General features: G+C 49.1%; 2 protein-coding genes across 9 annotated transcripts; both read left to right on the top strand.

Annotated features, from left to right (window-relative positions):
* The first annotated feature begins 236 nt into the window (after positions 1-236).
* Positions 237-4,107, top strand: LOC108152937 (integrator complex subunit 2). The gene is made up of 3 exons (XM_017282634.1): positions 237-1,322; positions 1,384-3,023; positions 3,087-4,107. The coding sequence occupies exons 1-3, from the start codon at positions 423-425 to the stop codon at positions 3,943-3,945; spliced, it is 3,399 nt and encodes a 1,132-aa protein (XP_017138123.1). The 5' UTR covers positions 237-422; the 3' UTR covers positions 3,946-4,107.
* Positions 4,108-4,635: 528 nt separating this feature from the next.
* On the top strand, positions 4,636-15,570 carry LOC108152947 (rho GTPase-activating protein 190). 8 transcript variants are annotated; one of them, XM_033392367.1, is made up of 16 exons: positions 4,636-4,722; positions 6,788-8,080; positions 8,148-8,860; positions 8,948-9,530; positions 9,601-9,779; positions 9,870-10,112; positions 10,208-10,276; positions 10,949-11,074; positions 12,226-12,270; positions 12,595-13,098; positions 13,393-13,617; positions 13,875-13,927; positions 13,990-14,383; positions 14,458-14,589; positions 14,653-14,803; positions 14,890-15,570. In XM_033392367.1, the coding sequence occupies exons 2-16, from the start codon at positions 6,798-6,800 to the stop codon at positions 15,086-15,088; spliced, it is 4,899 nt and encodes a 1,632-aa protein (XP_033248258.1). In that variant the 5' UTR covers positions 4,636-4,722; positions 6,788-6,797; the 3' UTR covers positions 15,089-15,570. The 8 variants fall into 8 exon arrangements, with proteins under 8 accessions (XP_033248258.1, XP_033248247.1, XP_017138135.1 ...); XM_033392356.1 differs by having other exon boundaries at positions 13,393-13,626; XM_033392359.1 differs by lacking the exon at positions 4,636-4,722 and adding an exon at positions 5,038-5,126 and having other exon boundaries at positions 13,393-13,626.
* The last annotated feature ends 621 nt before the right edge of the window (positions 15,571-16,191 follow it).

Below are 16,191 nucleotides of genomic sequence, written 5' to 3'. Positions count from 1 at the left end.
ATATACCGATTTTGTCTTCAAGGTATATTGGGCCGAAGTGAGATTCCAACGAACCTTGCAATTTGCCATGGGGTATTTGCCTGTTGTCCACACCTCTTTCTATAGACCATTCAAAATTACGCTCTTCCGTCACCTTTTTTCGTTGCATGTATGAGCAAGAGAGCAGAAGACAGCAGCAGCGTAGCCCTCAGAAATATACCGAAATATACAATTAAAAAAAAAAACCGATTAAAAAACTACTTGATTACGGACCGCTCTAGCCCTAGTATATAATATATCGTAAATGGTCACTCTGGTGCTCACGTTCCGTTTTGTGTGGATGAGGATTTACGGAACACAAGCACAAGGATTCCCTGGACGAACGGATAGCTTACAAAGATTTTTTTTTTTGAATCCCCAAGAGCGACGGCCGGTTATCCGAAATGCTGGCCCCGGCACCACTAACCAAGATCACGCGTATCGAGATCGATATCAACAAGTTAGGACACTGGGCCAAAGTGAAGAAGACGCCGGTTCAGGTATACGATGTGTCCGAGCGTGTGTTTACATCGATGCAGAACCTGGATATCACCTCGCTGGCCAGCTACCCAGAGGCCGAAATCCGTCCAGTGCTGCCATCGCTGGTGCGCATGAGTTTGCTCTCGCCGCTGGACAACACCACATCTTCGATGGAGTCGCGCAAACAGATCCTGGCCGTTCTCATTGGCATCGAGGTTGTGAACAGCATAGTCTCCTATCTGCAGGTCAACTACCACGAACTAGAGAATGAACTGAAAAAAGAGCTGCAGACTCGCCAGAAGACCCCCTACTTTGAGGGCCAGCAGCAGGAGTATGGTCTGCAGTCGGGCATCGCCCTGGGCTTTGAGCGGGCCGATGTGGCGCGTAAAGTGCGCGTCGTGCTCTCCGAGATATTCAATCTGCAGCAGCAGGTCTCCGACCAGAAACCCGCCGCCCACTCGGAGATGCTTGACGACGGAATCTACCTCGAGGAGGTGGTGGACATCCTCTGCATTGCCCTGGCCGAACTCCCCTCCCTGCTCAACATTCTCGAGCTGACGGATGCCCTGATTAGCGTGCCCAACGGGTATCGCATTATCACTGCGTTGGTGGCCAATTTTCCCGACTGCTATCGCGATGTTGTCTCCCACGTGGTTGCCAACTACGACGAGGATGGCAGTGACGGCAAGCACAGGCTCTCCCTGCTGATGTCCCTCAGCGAAATGAACCCCACCCAAGCACTGGCCAATCGAACGCTGTGCGTGGAAATGATGAAGGGGCCCTCCTTCATGCTTAAGCTGGCGCTTAAGCATTCCGACGATTTGGTGAGTGGTCCCGCGACCAAAGTAATCAAGCTAATCAATTCTAATGGATTGTTCTGAATAGATCCCCTTCCTAACGGGCTTGCTGCTGGGAAACGATCAGAACCTGCGCTGCTGGTTCGCGATCTACACACGCTCCAGTCAGAAGCGCAAGGGTGATGCCCTCAATCTGGTTCGTGTGGAGCTGCTCCAGAAGGTTGTAAAGACGACCACAAATGCGGCAGAGCTTAAGGACTTCAATCTGCAGGGCGTGGTGCTGATGCGGCTTTACTGCGCCCTGCGGGGCATCGGCGGACTGAAGTTCAATGACGACGAGATAAATGCGCTGTCGCAGCTGGTCACGAGCCGCCCCCAGCCGACGCCATCGGGTCTGAGGTTCGTGACACTGGGGCTGTGCATGCTGATAGCCTGCCCCTCGCTTGTGTCGACTATTCCGCTGGAGATGAAGGCGATTGAGTGGCTGCAGTGGCTGACGCGTGAGGACGCCTTCTTCTGCAAGCGCTCGGGAACAAGCACCTCGCTGGGGGAGATGCTCCTCCTGCTGGCCATCCACTTTCACAGCAATCAGATAACAGCCATCAGCGAAATGGTCTGCTCCACACTGGGCATGCGCATACCCATCCGGCCGAACAGCACCAGCCGGATCAAGCAGCTTTTCACCCAGGAGCTATTTACCGAACAGGTGGTGGCTCTCAAGGCGGTGCGGGTGCCGGTGACGCCTAATCTGAGTGGGACTATACCCGGCTACCTGCCTGTACACTGCATCCACCAGCTGCTCAAGTCGCGCACCTTCCTCAAGCACAAGGTGACAATCAAGTCATGGATCTTCAAGCAGATCTGTAGCGCGGTGCGGCCTATCCATCCCGTGATGCCCGCCCTGGTGGAGGTCTTTGTCAACACACTGATCATTCCGAATCCCACCGGCAAGGTCAACATTGATCACATCCACATGCCCTTCACTGAGGTGGAGATACTGCACGTGTTCCGCACCTCCCAGCTCACATTGTTCGGCGAGGACCTGCCGCCGATGACAGAAAGCGAGGAGCTGGCCAAGGTCGAGGTCAGTTGCCCCCTCACCGCCCAGCTGCTTATGATCTATTACCTGCTGCTGTACGAGGACACGCGCCTGATGAATCTCAGTGCCATCGGCGGCCGGAAGCAGAAGGAGTATGCGAACAACTTCATGGGAGGCCTTCCACTCAAGTATTTGCTGCAGAAGGCCCACAAGTATCACAGCGAATACCAGTTTCTGTTCCATCCGCTTCTGCGGCTGATCATCTCCAACTATCCGCACCTGAGTATGGTGGACGACTGGCTGGAGGAGCACAATCTGACGACCCTAGGCATCGAAGCCCTTGACTGTCCCTGTCCCGAACTGACGCCCGAGCAGCTGAGCCGCGCCCTCGAACACATCCAGACGAAGCCTCGGCTGGCCATACGCATATTCAAGCAGCTCTTGCAGCTGCCCGCAGAGTCGCTGGCCCAGTACGGCCAGCAGCTGGTGAAGCACATGCCGGTGGTATTTCAGAAGTCGGTGCCACGCTACATCAAGGACCTGTTCCACGATCTCTGGCTACGCCTGAATGCGGTTCTGCCCACTACGCTGTGGGTCATGTCGCTGCGAGCCATCACCAATAGCGCGGACTCGATCAATCGCCGAACCTTTGCCAATGAAAGCCTGCTGGAGCCAATGGAAGTGCTAAGGTAATTGCCACTAAACATATAGCTTTTAGAGGAGTATCTTGATTATAGCATCTCTTTACACAGCTGTCCCAGGCATGTGTTCTGCTCGCCATATCTGCTGATGATCATGCTGCGCATTCTAAAGGGCAGCCTGGCCGCCTCTAAAACATATCTGAACGTGTACATGCAGCAGAAGCAGGTGCTGGACAAGAACGGGCTGGTACAGACAGACGCCGACCGAGAAGAGCTGAAGACGACGCTGATTGCCTCGCAGGAGAGTGCTGCGGTACACATACTGCTTGAAGTTTTGGAGTACATGTCAAACAATTCGAAGGATCGCCTGTCCCATCTGGAGCTGCGCGAGATCCAGGGCATCATTGGGACATATGTGCACCAGGCGTTCATATCAGAACCGTCGCTGGCCAAGCTGGTGCACTTCCAGACGTACCCCAAGTCGGTGATCCCGATGATGGTGGCTAGCGTGCCGTCGATGCACATTTGCATCGACTTTGTGCACGAGTTCCTCAACGTCAACGAGATGGACAAGCAGATATTCACCATTGAGCTGACCTCCCACCTGGTTCTCAATTACTCGATACCCAAGAGTCTGGGCGTGTCCAAGTTCTGCCTGAATGTGATACAGACGACTCTATCGCTGCTCACCGTCTCCTCCAAGTGCAAGTTCCTGCGCCACGTGCTGCCGGCCATGGTGCGGTTCGTCGAGACGTTCCCCATACTGGCCGACGACTGTGTTAACATTCTGATGAACACCGGCCGCAGCCTCCACTCGCAGTCGTCGCTGGGCGTGACCACGATGGAAATGCCTCTCACGGAGAGTGCAAAGCTCTGGTCGTACCGGGATGCCCAGATGCATATCGTACTGATAGAGGACGCTTTCAAAGCCCTGGTCTCCGCAGTGATGCAGAAGTCCGAGTTGTATTAGCCCAATACAGAAAACAGAATATAGAATACAGAGAATATGCTAGAATAATATAGAATCCATATCCATAGATGTACATAATTCCCGTTGTAACTTCCCCTGCCCCTGCACCCCTTTACCAATCTCCAAATTTGTTATAATGTGTAATAAAATTCATAAAATGACCAAAATAGCAAAATAAACATTTCCATGAAATTGAAGTTCAGCAACGCTGCAATAATTCTGTTCGGGACCAACATCCTTAGGAGAGATCGGAGTTCAAAGGCGACGATCGGGATTTAAATGCAGCGATACATATGTATGTATGTACGTATCTGCATAATAATCATACGAAAATAGTTTCTTATCTGAAACTATGAAATTCTGCAGCGAAAAGTATAGAGGAAACTGTCGATATGTACATAGAGTGGTTGGGTTACACTCTACATAAATTAAGAGTGCCGCCATGAAAATTACTTTATTCGTAACAGATTTCAAGGCTCTCATTATAAACATACGTAATTGAAAATCATAGCGCCAGCGCAGCTAATGCAGGGATGCTTAGTCCCCGATATGTTCCACGCTATCTCTGGCTTATAAGTGGAGTCATCGCTATCGTCAGCACTGGCCTGGCCATCGACCATCGATAGCAACAGCGATGCAGCCCTAATGCCCAAGACCAAGTCGAACGCTGGGTGCATTTTTGTTGTTATTAAAGCTCAGCTCGGATGTGGAATAACTTTTATTAGTATATTTAAACCGTTTAATTAAACGTATTGGAGCTGTGAAAGAGCAACAATTGTGAGTTAATGTTGAACAAAAAGCGAGACAAACTACAACTTTTCACTTGCGTTGGGAGAAGTTTTTTCCTCAGTTTTGTGTGTGTTTTACGATGCTGATTCGTAATTGTCTTCTTGTATACGTCGTGTACGCTCTTGCTCGCTCGCTCGCTCTTGGTCTTTGCTCTCCCAACGGCATCTCTATGGCCCGTACCCGTGTATGAGTGCTCTCGTGCGTGTGTGTTGTCTTGTGTTTGTGCCTGTACAAGCTGGTTGGAAAATAATTAAAGCAAATACAACTCCAATTTTTTGTTAGAATTTGGTTGATGCCATCATTAGAAACAAACGCAAAGAATACAACAAAAGAAAGTAGCTTGTCTGATTATTCGCCCCGTGGCCTTGCTTCGCCTTTGTGCGCAACTGCAGGTAATTGTCGCAACTCGTGTGTGAGAGAGAGTGACTCTGATAGAGCGAGGGAGAGGAGTAGAGATGAGAGTGGAGGTGGAAGTGGAAGTGGGAGAGAGACGGTGATGGAAAGACGGATGCGGCAACAGTGTTTTCTGCATCAAATCCGAATTTCGGCTGGAAACAGTTCAATGAAGTTACACCAAAATTGTTTGTACTCTATCTCTCTCTCTCTCTCTTTCTCTCTGTGGCCACCCCCCTAAGTTCTGTCACTGCCCCACCCGTTGCATATTCCACTGCACTTTCAGCCAGAACTACTATCGACTCCCTACCCCCGCCCTTGCCCCTGCCCCAATGGGCTGGTAAAGTGAATTGAGAAGCAAGAACAACAATAACCATAGACTGGGGTTCTGCTCGCTTCTGCTTTGTCGTTGTTATCGTAGGCCCTGCAGTTGTTCTTGTTGTTGTTGTTGCTGTCGAGCCCGGGAATGTAGATTGTACAGGAAATCTGTTGCTGGAACACTTCCATCTCTATGGGGGCCTGCAGCAGACAAGCAGCACCATCACCGCTGCCAGTCTAGTGTCTGTGTCTCCAATTTCGATTCTGCGTGCTGCACTTGCAGTTGGAGCACAACACAACACACACACACATTTGCATACCCATACCCTCACAAACACATACACGTGGAGGAGGTTTCGCTTGCAATAATTTGTAATGCCGGAAAAGCTCAATTAATATTTAGAGTAGTACGAGTAGTAGTAGGGGGGTAGTAGCTGGTGCTTATGTTTATTTGCATTGGGCTCTTGGCTTTACTTTCGCCCTCATTGCGCCCCCTCTTTTCGGCCCCTTCAATGTTTATTGAAGAGTGGTACACACCCACACGACTGCAGCCGCAGCAACAATTCTTATTTTTCCCCTTCATTCAGTAGCTGTTGTGGAGAGCTGGAGAGCGCGACCAGCAGGAAGGATAGAACAGGATAACAACAGCAACATCTGAAAATTAGGAGTGAGAGAAATGCACTAGCAACAATAACAACAAATCCACCCACATTGAGTGGATGCGGCTCAGCTCTCTCTCTCAGTTATCGGAGGCAGGCTCGTTTGCTCTCTGGCACTCTGGCTCTCTGGCTCTCTCACTCTCTCTTTTGCTGTCTTGCGCTGTTTGTAGCAGTCAGCAGGCAGGCAGCAGACAGCAGCAGCCAGCAGAAGCAGCCGCCGCACCGCAGTCAAGACAGGAAAAAGGATTTGTGCTGCAGACAGATTTTCCCATAGAAAAATGTTGTGAAATCCAGGTACTGGCACGGTAATGGAGCATGGTCTAGGGCAAAAAAAAGATGCGGGGATTGCCAGCAAATGTGAAATCAAGCGGAAATCATCTGCAGTTTGAAATCAATTTGGGCACATTTTCCGCTTTGCACTGGCAAAGACAACAAAAATGAAAAAGAAAAAATAAAGTCCGTTTTTCTTTTGTCACCACAGAAGCCGCCAGGCTCTCTCTCTCTCTATGTATCTCTGTGCAGCAGAAATGTGTGTCGGGCGGGGGGTCCATCCGTGGATGTATCCGTAGCTGCGTAGTTAATCGTATCTTGTGGGTGAAACAAAAGTCTAGGGAAAATGGAAAATTGCAAAAATGAGAGGAGAATCCTCGACCAATATGCTGACTGCTCTCCTCTTTTTGCAGGTGCTTCAAGATGCGTCAGTTCAACATCTCGGTCATTGGACTATCCGGTACCGAAAAGGATCGCGGCCAGGTGGGTGTGGGCAAGTCATGCCTGTGCAACAGATTTATGCGGCCGATGGCCGACGACTACTTCATCGATCACATATCAGTGCTCAGCCAGAGCGACTTCAGCGGCAGGATCGTGAACAACGACCACTTCCTGTACTGGGGCGAGGTGCGCAAGACCACGGACGAGGGCGTCGAGTACAACTTCAATATCATCGAGCAGACCGAGTTCATGGATGACTCCACATTCCAGGCCTTCAAGGTGGGAAAAATGGATCCCTATTCGAAGCGCTGCACCGCCACCAAGGTCTTCTCGGCGGAGAAGCTCATGTACATATGCAAGAATCAGCTGGGCATCGAGAAGGAGTACGAGCAGAAGGTGATGCCCGATGGGCGGCTGAGCATCGACGGCTTCGTCGTGGTGTTCGACGTCAGTCCCGTGCCAAACCGCAGCGTGGAGAAGCAGGTGGAGTTCGTTCAGAATGTGATCGCCACCATTGTGAAGAACAAGAAGCCGCTTGTCCTGGTGACCACAAAGAACGACGACGCGTACGAGCTGTACGTGCGCGAGGCGGAGAAGATCAGCCAGCGGAAGGATTACAAGAGCACGGTGCAGTTGATCGAGACATCAGCCCACGAGAGCATCAACATCGATTTGGCCTTCCTCATGCTCGCCCAGATGATCGACAAGGTGAAGAATCGGGTGAAGATCATATCATACCAGGAGTCGGCCAAGTCACGCAAGGAGCTGCTAGACACCAGATCGGAGGCCGTCACACGGCTGATACGCAACCAGATCACTGACTACCACATCCTCTGGTCGCAGGGCTCAAAGATGCTCTCCCAGTACCGCGAGTGGAACGAGTTCTTGAACATATTCGGGCACGAGGCCGGCCAGAAGCTCTTCCGCCGCCACATGAAAAAGCTGCGCGATGACCACCTCAACAAGAAGCTCCACCAGTATCTCGACAAGTTCGCCTTGGCCCTCGAGTACATGCTGCCGGACACCGGGGCCCTGAACATCAGCGATGACGATGCCTGGGAGTGTGCCCGGAACTATCTGCAGAACCACATCGAGTTTGAGCAGTACTTCTTTGAGTGCCCGCAGGCCTCCTGGACCGAGTTGGTCGACATGGACGAGGCCGAGGACGAGGCGCGCATCCCCTTCGATGTGCTGGAGACCTCCGAGGCAGAGACAGTATTCCGCAATTATCTGAATTCCGTGCAGCAGGACAAGAAGAAGATTGGGTAAGTCTACCGAAGCAGAAATCTTGACAGTGCCGATACTCATCATTCTCTTCCTGTCAATCCTCAGCTGGAAGCAGCAGTTCAAGATGCTACTGGAGGAGTCCGGCTTTGTCACGCCCGGCAAACAACTATCGGAGGTGCGCGTCCTGTTCATGGGTCGTGAGTGCTTCGAGGCCCTTTCCGAGCACGACTGCCAGCAGATCTACGACATCCATCAGGACGAGATCATCGAGAAGAGCAAACAGAACTTTGTCGAACTGCTCCTGGAGCACGCTCAGTACTTTCTGCAGTTCAAAAACGTGGACATTATTACGCAGGAGGATGTGCGTCAGATCACGGATGTCATCCAGGAAGACTCGCGCTACAAGATGCTCGACCGCTTGGACCAGGAGCGGCGTGTCATGCTCGTCCAGCATCTGCGCTTCATCCACTGCCCCATTCGTGACCATTGCCCCTTTTTCAACAACTGTGTGGACAGCCTGATTGAGGAGGTTCTCTCCGACAAGTCGACCACAAGCAACCACAAGACTCCGGGGGGAGTCGGTGGAGGAGTTGGCGGTGGCGGTGGTGGCTGGAAGACGACTGGCAACGGCACCGATCGCACGCTCAATCTGCTGATCGTTGGATCGGAGCACCTGGCCAGCGATCTGCTCAACGACATCCGCATCTGCACGGGCAGCAAGGGCGAGTATATCTACGAGAATCAGACGTACTATCTAAACTATCGCATAGCCAACGGGGACATGGAGGCCTTCAAGGCCATCGATGTGTATTCGAGTGGTGAGTGGACAGGCCAGATCCTGCAGCTTCTTCTCCTCATTTCACTTCTCTCATGGGAGACCCTCCACTCCACTCTATTTTTTGTAGGCCTCATCTGTGTGTACTCCAATCAGCAGTCGTTTGAAACGCTCAAGGACAACTTGGAACGGACGCTGCTCTGTAATTTGGAGCTGGAGGATAAGTTCGAGAATCTTCCCATTGTGCTGGTGTACCAACCGCAAGACCTCAAGGAGAACGAGGTCGAGTATCTGCGCAGCGAGGGCATGCGTCTGTCGGAGATGCTGCACTGCGACTTCATCGACCACACGCAGAACCATCAGAAGTATGTCTACGATATTCTGAACATTGTCATCCTGTCGCTGAAGCTGACCGAGATGAAGAGCTACGATCCGTATCCCTCCAACCACACCGATCTCCGTATCCTGTGCTGCATCTTCTGCGGCGATCAATACGATATCGAGAACATTGTCCAGCCGCTGGTCGCCGAATCGACGCTTGTGAAGGCCAGCGAGCACTCGATCATTGTCGATGTGTTCATTGGGGATGCCAAGCGGCGGGTCGAGTTCATACTCTCCTCCTACCATGGCACCAATCAATATCGGGATGAGCTCATCCACGGCTACATCTACTTTTACTCGGCGAAGCGTCGCTCATCCCTGGCCAATCTCAGGTAAAGAAAATAAGCGGATAGGGATCTTTGCAAGCGCTCCCCCTTACTAATTTACGGGTTACGTTGACAGCATTTTGGCCGCCCAGAATGCCAACATTCCGTTGCAAATCATTGCGGTGACGGAGAGCGGAGGAGTCAATGCGTTCTTCAACAGCGATATCTGTCAGTTTCTCATTACCGAAGGAAATGCCCTGGCCGATCGTTTCAAGGGGAGCTTCATGACATTCTCAGCGGATCAGTATGTTAAATGTAAGTGCATCCCCAATCCCCCAGTCCCTGCCAATCCATAAACGGTGTCCTTGATCAAGTCGAATGCTGAATGTTGATCTGTTTTTGCAGTTGCATTCTATAATCCATTCCTGAAGACCTCCTGGGACAACAAGTACGAGGTGGAGAATCTGCATGTGGAGGAGTCAATTACTTTAGATTCGGGGGAGGGCACGCTGGAGAGCTCGGTGAACCAGATGCCGCGCCCACCTCCCCGCCACGAGAGCTATATGCTGTCGAATACATTGGGCACCGATGGTTCCGGCAGCGAGAATTACGAAATGCTTCCTACCCGATCTCTCAACTCATTAAATGGTAAGACAGAGGGCCAGAGAAGGAAGAGATAACGCGCCAAACATAACAGATGCCTCCTTCATGTATTGTTTTGTTTTATATCGCATGTTCCGCAGAAGAAAGAGATATATCATTAGATGAAATCTACGACGAAAACAACGAAAAGCCCAAGCACCTGCACCAAAGTAAGTTCCATGCTGGCGGTCACTGAAAACCAAACCAAACCAAACCAAACCATCCACCCACCCACCCAAAAGAATAAAATACTCTGACCAAGCGAAACCCAAAACCAAACCTCAAGCAAAAACCAATCCAAAAACCTCAAACCAAGCAAACACCGATTCAGAATATTCGTGCGCCATAAAACACCAATTCAAAATACAATATACAAATACATATAATAATAATAATAATAATAACTAGCATTCGTACCAACCCAACTCTACCTACCTACCTACCTACATACATACATATATATATATATATATGTATATATAAATCATATATATATATATCATATACATATGTATAGATCATATATATTATATATCCATCCATTCATTCATTCCATTGCCATTTCCATTGCCATTTCTCATTCTCGCCAAAAATACATAAGTGCGCCATATACTCCATATATACTATATATACAATATATACTATAATCTATAATGATTAATGATGATAATTATGAATTAATTAATTAACGATTAATCTTAACCAACTTTTTATCGATTTATCTCTGTGTGTGTGTCATTGTTGTTGTCATTTTTTTGCCCATTGCAAATCGAAATTATTTGCTCAAACAAAACAAAAAATACTCGAATCAAAAAAAAAAAAACAAACGAAAACTATATAAGGATTCCAGATATTCCCTCCTCCAACAACTCCTCCAGAGCCAGCCCCTCCAGATCATCAGCTCATTACATGCACATATAAGAGTCAATTCGTTTCGGCTTCAGAATCAAGTTTGGAAGAAATAACATGTAATCTAACTATTTGAATATATTTCACCCTATTTATTCCTATTCCACCTATAGTTTTTTTTCTCTATCTCTCTCTCCCTCCCTCTCTCTTGCTCTGTGTCTCTCTCTCTCTCTCTCTCTCTCTCTCTATGTTTTCTATCCTTTAGACTTTTTTCGTTATTGATCTTGTCTTCACTCAATAAAAACACCAAGAAAATGTCACCAACAACTCCCAGTATTCCGTTCCACCTCCAGCCCCACATCCTCAGTGGAGATTCCCCTGATGCCCCAAGAAAGATCTGGCTAGCCATAGGCCTTGCGGATGAAAATCTTTCGTATAACATCGATTTTTGGACAAAAGTTAAGCTTCGTTGCCTTTGAGTCGCCTCCGAATCGTGGAACCATTCCTTTGCCCCTAAAGTGCCTGAGAGTTGAATCCAGCTCCAAAACGCGCGACACGCGAATCCGTGTAGGAATGATACCCTACAAATCTCACTATGTCCTTTTCCATTGCAGAAAGTGCAACCGATCCTTTATCGATCTAGTATTTTTCTCAGAAGGTAAAGAAGTAATAATTTTAATAAATGAGAAACCAAAAATTATTGTTTATCAGGATGCTCTTATGTGAAGTGTTGTTAGCTTGGGCCAAAAAACACCGCAAGGGCCAGGTGGAAAAACTCCATTCTTCCTTCCTTACTTCCTTCCTTGTCCTTTAGCAATCAATGCTCTCCCTAGAGTTTCCCATTTCCTCTTATTAGCTATTTGTTATTTGGGTTTTTCGGTTGTTGCTTTTCAGTTGATCCTTGATTTTTTTGGGCCGCGGGCTGTCTGATATATACATCTGTATCTATGTACATACTATATAAACCATGTATCTATAATCCCACAAACCCCGACACCACTCCACTCCACTCCACCCCACCCGACCCCCAAACATCGATCGGAATCGAATATTGTACAAAAGTTTTTCGTTTGTTTGCTGTTCTCGTTCTTGTTCTACTTTTGCTTTGCCCTCTCTTTGCTCTCCCCCTCTCTCTCTCCCTCTGTTTTTGTGGAAGCTTCTTCATCCATCTGCAGCGCTGTGTCAAACCGAGACTGATCTGGTTTCTCCCTTCTGGTTCTCGTTTCTCTTTCTCCCATAAACGTATGCACACACACACACACATAAGCAGCGGACGTCAGCGGGTCTAAGGATTCATTGGCCACCCACGATGCAGGTTAATCTCTTAATGCTCCTCCACTCCTCTCCAGAATGCATCAGCATGCACATCCCATAGATTTACCCCAGCTAGCTGCCTGAATCCCCCCCCCCCCCCCCCACTCCTGCTCTTGCACCTGCACGCAGTTTGCTCCGCTAGACTCCCTCCCATCACCACCACCACCACCACCACCACCACCACCACCATCACCATACCCCTCAAATTTAGCTGTAGATGGACTGCTCCTCCCTCTGATGAGGAACGATGAAGCGGGGAAGAGCCGAACGAACCCCTCTCTCTTAGGCCTGCCTAATCCGATCTCCCACTCTCTTTCCAAATCAGAATGGCTGGAGGACAAGAGCGATGGGCGACGCAACATGAACAAGAACTCGATTTGGAACAACTTCAGTGGCTCCACACACGCCTACACCACGGGCCGGCGGCACATTGACTCCAATCTGAACAAGATCCGTCCGAAGGGTCCCAGCCAAACGTTGAAGGTAGGCGAGGCGCCTAGTCGCAACTGCCCGGCTATGAGCTCCTCCACCTTCACATTGCCCACACAGCCGCCGGGCAAGCTGAACATGAAGAACTTCCAGCTGGTCAGCGAGGCAGTGGCCAAGATGAACTTCACGGGCTCCGGCTCCGGGTCGGGCTCTGGCTCCGGCTCTGGGTCGGGCACTGGCCTGGGCCTGTGCACCGGCAGTGGAAGCATGGCCGACTCGTATCTGGGCGACTGCGAGCCTGTGGGAAAGGATGGCAAGCGGTATGATCACGCCCAATTGGATGGAGAGGACGAGGACTCCGAGGAACTGGCCGAGTACGAGCAGATATATGAAAACGAAGGTAGGATCGATAGGATCGGTAGGATCGGTAGGATCTGGACCTCACCTCAAGCACGGGATCTCAATCATCTACCCAAAAAAAACTCGAATCTCAGCTCACCCTCAAATCACTCGCTACCGCTACCACTACCGCACCCGATCCCGCACCCGCACCCGCACCCGCGATCCCTCCACACTCTGTTCACTGTTTACTCTCCCCCAGGCAGGGCATCCTTGCATATCCTTGAAACCCAACTCAACATCCCCGGCTGACCACAGAATCATTTTCTCTGCTTATTATCCATACCATCCACAGACTGCACCGAGTCGGACAGCTGCGCCAGCTCCACAGAGCGACGGGTGCGCCAGCAGAATGCCTATTTCAAGGCCAGCAGCAAGGCGAGCAAGGCCAGTGCCAAGAAGCAGAAGAAGAAGAAGGTGGCCATACCCGTGCAGACGCCGAGAGTGCCGCCCTTTGGCTCGTATGTGAGTCCGCCGGAGATTCCCCTGCACTATCAGCGCATGGCCATCGTCGGGGCAGGTGAGAAAAGTATGTGTCGTGTTTGTGTCGTTTGTGGTGTTTCGTGTGGCACCAAGTCCTCCTCCTATATTTTGATCCTGCTCCTACTCTTGCTCCTTTCATACTTCCTTCGCTTGGGTTTGTAATTGGATATCTGCTGTTTCTGTTTCTCTCTGCCCTCTGCTCTCTACCCTCTGCCCACTCTTCGACTCACGCCTTCACTGAGCCATGCCCCCACTCATCTTGTCTTGCTTCCCCTCACCCTCTTCCATCCACAGAGAAAACAGAGGCTGGTGTTCCGGAGTTCATGAAGAGCGACAAATCCCCAGAGGTAAGCTCAAGTCCATACCATCGATCAGAGATCTTTATATGACTCTTTTGCCTTGCGTTTAGTATTCCATGGTGCCGGAACTGACGGCAGCTGGGATCTTTGGCGCTGAGAATCTGCCCGAGTACAACATGAATTCCAAATGCCTGAAGGACTTTGAGAAGCTCGAGAAGAGGCGCATCAAGGAGGAGGCGGCACGCCTGCGTAAGCTGCAGGAGAAGGAGAAGGAGCAGGAGAAGAAGCTCAAACGGAAGCTCAAGCAGAATGCCAAGGGACTGGCCGAGTCCGTGGAGGCGCAGTTCGGGAAGCTAATGATCAGCTCCGAACAGGGCGAGATACCCATTTTCCTCAACAAGTGCGTGGAGTTTATCGAGAAGGAGGGACTCGACTCGGAGGGCATCTATCGGGTGCCGGGCAGCCGGGCGCATGTGGATATGCTCTTCCAGCGTTTCGAAGAGGGTAAGAGGAGGAGTATCCAAACCTTCGTCAGTGATGTATTTATTGTATTTTTCATTTTTTTCATGCTAATTCAGATGTCAACACCGTCATCGATGTTCTGGACATACCCGTCAATGCCGTTGCTACGGCGCTGAAGGACTTCTTCTCCAAACGCCTGCCGCCTTTGTTTAGTAAGGACATCATCAAGGAGCTGGAAGAGATTGCTGGTGAGCATAGGACATATGACCCAATCTTTTCCCAATCTCACGCGCCTTTTCGCCTCGTTTTAGGCTCTCGTGGAGTGGGAGTGGGCTCCTCCAAGTTGAACGTGGAGGTGAAAACGGATCGTAGCTGCCGCTTGATAGCTTTAAAATCGCTGCTCCAGAAGCTGCCCCCCATCAATTTTGCCATACTCAAATACATATTCCAGCACTTTGTACAGTAAGTGATGGCAACCATTGGCTTCGCCTACAGAAATGTTGGCCTCATGCCTTATTCATCAGTTGTTAATCTCTCAATCCTTGCAGCGTCTCCGACAACTCCAAGCTGAACAGCATGGACAGCAAGAACCTGGCCATCTGCTGGTGGCCCACATTGATACCCATCGACTTCACCGACATGGGCCACTTCGAGCAGCTGCGGCCCTACCTCGAGGACATTGTCCAGACGATGATCGACCAGTTCCCCTATTTATTCTGCGGCAAGGATGCGTTCGTAATGGTCTAGACATTGGACCCACAACAACAACAGATCCTAGATAGACTCAATGTTCGCGTGCGTGTTGTGTGCGGTGTGTGTGTGTGCGTGTGTGTGTGTGTGAGGAGTGTGAGGAGTGTGCCATGTGTGTGTGAGTGTGTGAAACATGGATAGAAATGAAAGAGATAGAGCCATAGCTTGCAAGGATAGGAAACAAAGAAAAAAATAGAAGGCAGCCCATCGATCGATCGATTCATTTTGTGGAGTAGTTGGAGTCTAAGAGCAGGCGCGTAATGATGAATACTATATATATACATACTTCATATATACGATGATGATATTATCTGTGTTTTTTTTTGTATATCTATGTGTGCGAGTGTATCTGTGTTTGCATCTGTAGCTGTATCTGCATGTGTAAAGTATTTGGGGAACGTGGGGAGAATAAGCGAACACTTGGCTAAGTAGGGTATATGTATATTTATTTTTTATATACTTGCATATATGTATACATACATACATACATACGTATATGTCTATATATATATATACATTTATATATGTTTATGTGTATATATATATATAAATGTGCTATTTACATATATATACATATGCATATATGCATATGTATATGCATGTAACTTCTATATTGTATGTACATCAGCATACATATACATATGTAATTATATGTGTGTATTTGTGTACACACAAATATATATATGTATATTATATATATATATTTTGTATATCCAATGGCTTTGTTGTGTTTCCGTGATATATGTAAACGCGCATAAAGTGTTTTCTCTGTGTGTCCTTGTCGTTGAATCCATTGAGTGAGAGACACCCTCATCCACCCTCCCCCCAGAGATCTAGTGGGACTGTGGCAGGGGGCTACAGCGCCAACGACAACGCACAACTAATATAAAATAAAATACAATTTAAAACAAAAAACAGAGATCAAGTAATGAAGAAACAAACAAATAAAAAAACAAAAAAAAACGAAAAACTGCGGGAAAAGGATTAATACAATTTACTGTATATCTTTGTGTATGCTATAACTGTAACTGTAATTGTGTCTCGTAACTCTTACTGTAACTATAACTGTAGCTTAAATTGTATGTTCAAATGACCCAGAT

Source organism: Drosophila miranda, chromosome XL (assembly GCF_003369915.1).
Source record: "Drosophila miranda strain MSH22 chromosome XL, D.miranda_PacBio2.1, whole genome shotgun sequence".
Taxonomy (NCBI): Eukaryota; Metazoa; Arthropoda; class Insecta; order Diptera; family Drosophilidae; genus Drosophila; species Drosophila miranda.
The sequence above is the reverse complement of the archived record's forward strand: the minus strand, read 5'-3'. Positions and strand labels throughout refer to the sequence as shown.